At 36.1% G+C, this 9,044-nt stretch overlaps 1 protein-coding gene across 1 annotated transcript in view; it reads left to right on the forward strand.

Annotated features, from left to right (window-relative positions):
• LOC103598924 (cyclin-dependent kinase 14) overlaps positions 1-9,044 on the forward strand; it is a gene marked incomplete at its 3' end in the record, with an annotated part of 215,166 nt that overhangs the window by 115,778 nt on the left and 90,344 nt on the right. The window contains exon 5 of the mRNA XM_008582988.1: positions 7,865-7,958. Within this exon, the coding sequence (XP_008581210.1) occupies positions 7,865-7,958 (94 nt within the window). The remainder of the gene's footprint in view (positions 1-7,864; positions 7,959-9,044) is intronic.

The raw sequence follows: 9,044 nt of genomic DNA on the forward strand, positions 1-9,044 counted from the left end.
TTGCCGGAAAAAAAAAAAAAAAAAAAAAAAAAAAAAAAAAAAAAAAAAAAAAGTAAAAGATATGTGAGCGCAAGTGAGTATTTTATATACTACCTTACTAGGTGACTAATCCTAAAATAAGGATTTTAACATGCTGCATCCTGTGACAACTTTACTTGTTAGTCTTTTGACCATTTCTCACTCTCAAAAACTTTAGATTAAGTGGGTCATAATTACAGAATTATTCAGATTCTTAAAAGAAGTAACAAAGGAGATATTTCCTGATACAAGATTATATATTATAAGTATGGCACTTAAGTGGATGAATTCTTTCTCAGTATCCCACTCAATGCAGTCTATTTAATCCATCTAGTCAGGGGAGCACAGGGCTAATGGAGGATAAAAGGGAGGGAGGGGAGCTGGCAATAGCCCTTCATATTAAATCAAAGGGCTTTAATTGCTCTTTGTCAGTAAGGCAGCTCCAGTAATAAAGAATTCTACTATATTTATATGTTGATATGTTTTATACTTCTACTTTTTTATTTTCTTCTGCATTGTATATCTTTTCTTTTTCTAATTTTGAGAGCTATTTTATTAGTAAATGTGGTAGAAATAGTAGGGAGGGAGTAAGAATTCATGATACTGTGGCCACAGCAGCTAACAAAGCCCACTAGCAACCAAGGAGAGCACGCAGAATGATAACAGCACAGCTGTCTCCTATCTACTCAGAATTCCAAAGGTAACTATGTAAACACACACCTGAAATTATTATCGCAAAGATATTTGGATGGTAAGATCTTTGGTAATTTGCTCAAAATATATATTTAAAATGGCTAAGATTCTAATTTCTTTGCTATCAACAAGAAAAAAAAAAAGTGTAGGTAGAAACCAAAAACCAACTACCAGTCTATTTGCTTCATTCTTATCTTATAAAAAAATTGAAAGAAATTTTAGAGTAACAGGAAAAATAGTTGTCATTGTCAGAAACTTAACATTCAAAACATTACAAAAGCAGAAAGATGTTCCTTTTGTCACCATTTGATGAAATAAATCATCAGAGTTCGTATAAACCCTAGGAGACAGAGATCTAATATATTTTATACCTATGAATATGAGCTACAATATAGGAAGCTCTAGATAATAAATATTGATAAACATATCTAGAATCTATTCCTTAACAAGATAAAATATCCTGCCTCATTTTAAAGAGTAATTTTTTGAGGTTCTAGTTTTTGTTATAAAAATAAGATAAATTTTTTAGTTGTTAAATATTTATACAAATATTAATCCATATAAAACAGTAACAGCATATGTATACATTACATATATATACATGTACATATACTATAATGTCACTTTCTACATAACTCATAAATATATATGTATATGTATACATTATATATATGTGTATATATACACATATATTACGTAGTAAGAGAGACAGTAGCTTTTTTTGTACCACATGGAAGTACGCCTTCCAAATAACTGCTCATATTTCCCCTATCAAGTTTCTCCATTAATTTGATTTGTATTTTTTCTTTTTACTATGGCATCAAGAGATTAGTAAGCCCTCATTCATACATTCATCTCTTCAACCAGTCACCTACTTAGCAGTTAGTTATCGAGCATCTATTAACACAGTAGCGCACCTATTAATATGGTAGACACAATTGAGGCTTAATGAGATTAGACAATTCACACTATCAAACACTTTTTTAATGTTAAAATAAAGTTTATGTGATATTAACAGACGAATGACTAATATCAATAATCAATGATGTGCTCCCTCTAAATATATTTGTGATTTTGCTTAAGAGAGTTTGAGTCTCTCTGTATTTCGCACTGATTCTATTTTCATTTTTATTCTTTTCTTTACAGAAAATTTATACTTGTAAATACCTATATTAAAAATAAGAAAAATCTCAAATCAGGAAGGTAAACTTCTACCTTAAGGAAATAGAAAAAGATGAGCAAACTAAACCAAAAGCAAATATAAGTAGGAAATAACAAAGATTACAACAGAAATATATGAAATAGGCAATTAAAAACAATTGAGAAAATTGAGAGAACCAAAAGTCACTTCTTTAAAAAGATCAACAAAATTTGCAAACCTTTATCTAGACTGACCAAGAAAAAAAGAGAGAAGGATGAAATTACTAAAATCAGAAATAAAGCAGGGGCATTATTACATTATAATTATTGTTTTTTGTGGTGGTAAGATTTAGTTTCTTTCTCTTTCTCATTTGTATTTTTGCTATACTAGTGGGCTTTGTTCTGCCTTGTGTATTTATGGTAGTGATTATCATTTTTCTGATTCTATATGCAGGACCTCCTTGAGAATTTCTTGTAGGGGTGGTCATGTGATGGTGAACTCTCATCGTTTTTTGTTTGTCTGGAAAATACACTATTTTTCACTTATTTCTGAAGGACAGCCTTGCTGGGTATAGTATTCTTGGCTGGCAGTTTTTTTCTTTTAGTATTTTGAATGTATCATCCCATTTTCTTCCAGCCTGTAGAGTTTCTGTTGAGAAGTCTGCTGTTAGTCTAATAGGGGCTCCCTTAAAGATAACTTGATGCTTTTCTCTTGCTTCTTTTAAGATTCTCTCTTTGTCTTTGAGCTTTGCCAGTTCAACTATAATGTGTCTTGGAGAGGATCTTTTTGGATTGAATCTGTTTGGGGATCTTTGAGCCTCCTGGATCTGAAGGTCTGTATCTTTCCCTATACCTGGGAAGTTTTCCATTATTATTTCATTGCATAGGTTTTCCATGCCTTTTCCTTTCTCCTCCCCTCTGGAACACCCATGATTTGATGTTTCTGTGCTTAAGGTTATCTGCTAGATCTCTTAGATTTTCTTCATTTTTTAAAATTCGTTTTCCTTTTTTTTTTTTTGTCCACCTGGGTTATTTCTAAAAGACTATCTTCGGGATCAGAAATTCTTTTTCTGCTTTTTCTAGCCTGCTGCTTAAGCTATCTGTTGTATTTTTGTTTCATTGAGTGAATCTTTCAGTTCCATGACTTCTGTTATATCCTTTTTTAAGATATTAAACTCTTTATAAATTTCCTCCTTCATATCCTGGATTTTTTTTTTCTCATTTCATTATGTTGTCTAACTGAGTCTTCTCATATCTCAGTGAGTTTCCTTAAGATTGTTGCTCAGAATTCCTATTCAGTCATTTCAAGGGTTTCCTGCTCTAGAGGGTCTGGTGTTTGAGAATTACTGTATTCTTTTGGTGGTGGTATATTTTCTTGGGTTTCTGTATTTCTAGTATCTCTACATTGATGTCTGGTCATGTAGTAGAAGAGCAGTTGCTTCTTCTATTACTATGGAGTGGGCTTTGAGGAAAGAGATGTCCTCTTCTTTTTCTGGTCTGCACTAGTGACTCACCTTGTGTCAATGCAGTTGAGTGTCTGACAGGTCACCTACACAGTGGCTGTGGCTGCTGTTGTGGCATTGAGCCACTTTTGTGGCAACTGTGGCTGTGGCGGTGGCTGTGGTGGGCCACAGCACAGAACTGGTGTTTTTGGCATGCTCCTTGCCTGCTTCCAGTGTGGTCCTGCCTAGGACCTTGGGGGTGCTCTGTTTATGCCTGCTTTCAGGCAGAGGGGGCTGCCCTTGGCTCTTGTCTAGAACCCTGGATGTGCTCTGTTTCTTGCTAGCTTCTGGGTGGAGGGGGCTGCCCTCAGCTCCTGCCTAGTACCCAGGGCATGCTCTCCATGTTGTATCTCTTTAAATATAATTCTCTCAGCTGCATTACAGTACCCTTAAGCATCTTGGGAAAAGATGATGTCATAAGAAACATCTGTTATAAATGAAAGTCCAATCTCAGCCAGCTAAGCAGATAAGAGCCCATAGAAATGTCATAGCATTTCATTCTAACTGAATAGAATTATAGCATAGATTTATCTTTTAATTATTCCCAGTATCATGTTTTAGAGATGATAGAGATTAAAGCACAAATAGTGGTAAAAGAAACTCTATAAGTAGTTCTGGCAGTGTAACAGATTACCTCCTCTGCCAGCTATAACTGTGTACATAGTGGAAATGGCTGTGGCTTCTGGTGAAGGTCTTCACACTCAGAGTTGCAGCTAGTAATGGGAAAGATAAAGGCTGAAAAGTGGAAAATAGAGAGTACAAGTATATGCTGAATTTAAAAAAAGGAAGGTATAGGTAGGTATTTAAGATTCAGATATTCTATGTAAATGTAAATAAGAAGACAATAGAAGTGTAGGACTAGAAAAGAATTATTGGCAGAAAAATTTGGAAAACCACCATACTGGAATTTGTTTTTCTTTTAATTTAAACATAATTGATCATACGTATATGTGAAGTACAGAGTCAGTACTTGTGTACGGTATGTAATGACCAAATCAGGATAATTAGCATATTCATCATTACAAAACATAATCATTCTTTGTGTCCATTAACCAATTTCTCACTTACCCTGTATTATTGTGATTGCCCTTCCTTCCTTCCTTCCTTCCTTCCTTCCTTCCTTCCTTCCTTCCTTCCTTCCTTCCTCCTCCTTCCTCTGTCTCTCTTTTTTAGCTCACACTTATGGGTGAGGCTATGTGGTATGTCTCTTTCTGTGCCTGGCTTATTTCATGTAACATAATTTTCTCAAAGTTCATCCATATTGTAGCACAGGGCAGAATTTCATTCTTTTTTTATGGCTGAGTGGTATTCCATTGTGTATATACACCACATTTTTCTTTTACATTTGGAAATTGACTTAACCAGACACCTGAAGCCCCAATATTTAAAAGCATGTCATTGCATTTTGATATGCCAATGAAAAAATGTTCTCTATACCTGTGTTGTCTCTCTAATCTAAAATGAAAACAACTTAAAACCCTTCTGTCCAGAACACTGTTTTGAAATTAATTTTTTACTGCTTAAATGAAATGATTTTTTGATATAAAGTAGTAGCATTTGTTTTTAGTCATTTTGATAGTATATACTATTTGGTGTTTAATTTCAATAGAAATTATGTGGTATAAAAGGGAAGAGATTTCTGCAAATGTACTACTTATTTAATTCAAAAAGTTTCTTATATACAACTGTGGTAATAACTGGAGCATCTGTAAGGAGGTAGATTACTTGTCCTTAACCCCTAGGTTTCTGAAATAAGTTAAAGACACAAAGGTTTGCTTGTCCTAAATTGAGTATTAGTGCAGCAATTGAACAAGCATCACAATATGTTCATGCTTTTATTAGGATACTTGCAAGAAACATAAACCCACTTAAGGTAGAGTAATTTAAAAAGAAAATCTGGGGAATTGCCAGGAAGTAGAGAGATCTAGAAAAAAACACTGAATCATCCTAATATCCAGGCTTCTAGAAGGCAAGAACCAGGTAACTGGTTACTTTAGGGGACTTCATCTGCAGGAATGTGTGGCTGTTCATGCTAACTCTCTGCCTTTATTGTGAGTTATCCCATTTACATATGCTAGTTTCTTACTATCCTGCACCCAAGTAACTTGTTCTCCAGTGTTCCAGCAGAAGTATATAATTGGTTCTCTGTCCATTCTGTGGATTGGTTGTTCCTGTTGGGTTAGATGCAGGCTGCTGTGATCTGGAAGCTCTGATATGCTGGTCTGCCTTGCTAGGTAGGAACTGCGAGGATAAAAGGATAATCTAGGAGAGGAGGTCAAGCATAGTAGATGGCTGATTAATACTAAGGGTTTAATCAGTAAGCTTATAAGAGGAGCTGTGTTGTCTGCCGGAAGGTTTGTGGAAGAGATGGCATTTAAACAGGATTCTAGAGGTTGAGTTGGACTTACATACCAAGAGAAAATAGGTGAAGAAAGAGGGTATTCTAAAGAGTGAAACAATGGAAGCCAAGTTGTATAGGTTTATGCTTGGCGCTTAGGTAGATCAGTCTGGCTCAGTCACCTTCAGTGTAGCTTCCCAGAATCATCTGGGCAGCCTGCATCAATGCCTGGCCTCCAACCTACGCTGATTGAAACAGAATCTTTGGGGTTTGTAGTCAGTGCATTTTCAGTTTTTAAAAGTTCCTCACATGATTCTCATGCAGAGATGATTGAGAACCACTTGACAGCTGGAGACTACAATACATTATTGAGTTTGTGAAATACATTTGGGATAGGATGTTAGAACAGGATTTTAGAGGCTTTTCTATATCTGGCTTAGGACTTTCTCAACTGTATCCCATAAGTAAGGGGAGCCACTATGATTCACTATTTTATTGGTTTCTACTGTTTTCTGAGTCCAGTATAATTGCATCTATTTAGTGTCCCTCCAGCGCAGTGACAGAGGGGAGTAAGGAAAGTTATGAGATCTAGATATATGTCACACAGCTCTTGGTGCTTATTAAGAATGTTATTTACCCACATGAATATCCAGTTTTCCTGGCATCATTTATTGAAGAGGCTGTCCTTTCCCCAATGTATGTTCTTGGTAACTTTGTCAAAGATAAGTTGGCTGTAAGTATGTGGATTGATTTCTTGGTTCTCTATTCTGTTCCATTGGTCTGTGTGTCTGTTTTTGTAGCTAGTACCATGCTGTTTTGGTTACTGTAGCTTTGTAGTATAATTTGAAGTCAGATGGTATAATGCCTCCATTTTATTATTTTTGCCAGGATTGCTTTGGCTATTTGGGGTCTTTCATGGTTCCATATGAACATTATGGTTGTTTTTTCTATTTCTGCGAAAAATGTCATTGGTATTTTGATGGGAATTGCATTGAATCTGTAGATTATTTTGGGTAATGTGGACATTTTCATGATAATTCTTCCAACCTATGAACATGGAATGTCTTTCCATCTTTTTGTGTCCTCTTTAATTTCTTTTGGCAGTGTTTTATAGTTCTCGTTGTAGAGATCTTTCACTTCCTTGGTTAACTTTATTCCTAAGTATTTTTTTTTTTTTGGTGGCTATTGTAAATGGTCTTGCTTTCTTGTTTTTTTTTTCCTGCTAGTTTGTTGCTGGAGTATAAAAAAATGCAACTGATTTCAGTATATTGAGTTTGTACCCTGCAACTTTACTGAATTCGTTTATCAGCTCTAGGAGTTTTTTGGTAGAGTCTTTATGTTTTCCTATATATAGGATCATGTCATCTGCAAACAGGGACATTTTGAATTCATCTTTTCCAATTTGGATGCCCTTTATTTCTTTCTCTTGCCTGATTGTTCTGGCTAGCACTTCCAATACTATGTTAAATGGGAGTGGTAAGAGTGGGCATCCTTGTCTTGTTCATGATGGAGATCATCATACTGAAGAGAAGCCTGTACTCCCATGTTTATCACAGCTTTATTTACAATAGCCAAGACATGGAACTAACCTAAATGTCCATGGACAGATGACTGGATAAAGAAAATGTGGTATATAAACACAATGGAGTACTACTCAGCCATAAGAAAGAATGAAATTCTGCCATTCACAGCAACATGGATGAACTTGGATAAAATTATGTGAAATGAAATAAGCCAGGTACAAAAAGAGAAATACTGCATTCCTCACTCATAACTGGGACCTAAAAAATGAAGAGAGAGAGAGAAAGAGAAGAAAGAAATAACAAACAATAATACATTGAAATTTCAGTAGAGAACAGAACTGTGGATATTAGAGGGGGGAAAGGGTGAGAAAAAGGGAGGTAAGGGAGAAATTGTTTAATGTCCACAAAGAATGAGTACATTTTGTAATGATGAATATGCAAACTATCCTGATTTGATCATCACATATTGTATATAAATACTAATAGTCAACTCTGTACCCCACAAATATGTACAATCAGTTATGTTGCAATTAAAAAAAGAATGTTATTTATTCATTGCTTCTCCTATGTAGGAAGTGATGTTCTAATTCCAAATTTAGTTTTCTAAGCAGAATGTATGGAAATTTTTTAATGATTCCTTCTCTCTTTAGGGGAGTTGGTTGCATCTTTGTTGAAATGATCCAAGGAGTTGCTGCTTTTCCAGGAATGAAAGACATTCAGGATCAACTTGAACGAATATTTCTGGTAAGTTCTTCTGGAGTGCTTCTGAGAAACATTGGTTTCTAATTAGTCACTTAGTGACAAATTCTACAGTGGTCAATGGAAAATACTTTAAAACAAATATATCTGTTGTCACTTAGTTTTAACATATTTTTGGACCTTTGAAAAAGCAGGAAACTAGTTAGGGATTGTATTTTAAACTATTGTACATGAATACTATGCCAAAATGATAAGAAAGAGTAGGACTGAGAGGCAATATAGAGTAATGGGTTAAAAATAAGGACTCTGACAGAAGAATACCAAATAATTTATATAGATACCCACCCATCCCCTTCATGTGGGTGGAATTTAACTCCCTGTCCCCCACCCCCAACAGTGGGCTTTGATTGGTAACCTTCTTCCATAGAGTGGAGCATGGAGAGTGATGGACACAGGAGCGGGTGGTGACTTTACAATGGAGACACCAGGCCAACAATACCTGGCCAGGTCTCAAAGTTCAGCACCATGAGAGATAAGTCATGTGCTCTTGATATTATGTATTTAGAATGGCACTTCACTTCTGTGATCTTCCTCCCAAAACCATAATCTTAGTCTAATCATAAAAAACACATCACAAAGACCCAAATTTGGGGACATTCTACAAAATACCTGACTAGTCTTCCTTAGAACTGTCAAGATCATAAAAAACAAGGAAAGTCTGAGAAACTGTCACAACCCAGAGGAGACTAGGGAGGCCTGACAACTGAATGTAATTTGGCCTCCTGAATGTAATCCTGGAACAGAAAAGGCACATTAGGGAAAAACTAGGGAAACCCAAGTAAAGTGTGGTGTTTAACTCAATGTACAATATGAGTTCTTTAGTTGTGACAAATGTACCATGTAATGTAAGATTTTAGCAAAAGGGAAAAGTGGTGAAGGGTGGGGCCGGCCCGGTGGCGCACTGGATAGTGCGCTGCTTGGGAAGTGTGGCGGCGCTCCCGCCCGAGGGTTCGGATCCCACATACAGACTGGTTCCCGCTCACTGGCTGAGTGAGGCGCGGGAGCAACACCGAGGGTTGCGGTCCCGTTGCCGGTCCCGGTCCGGTGCGGGGGCGACACTGAGGGTTGCGA

The sequence above is a fragment of the Galeopterus variegatus genome, unplaced genomic scaffold (genome assembly GCF_000696425.1).
Source record: "Galeopterus variegatus unplaced genomic scaffold, G_variegatus-3.0.2 Scaffold2787, whole genome shotgun sequence".
In the NCBI taxonomy this organism is placed as follows: Eukaryota; Metazoa; Chordata; class Mammalia; order Dermoptera; family Cynocephalidae; genus Galeopterus; species Galeopterus variegatus.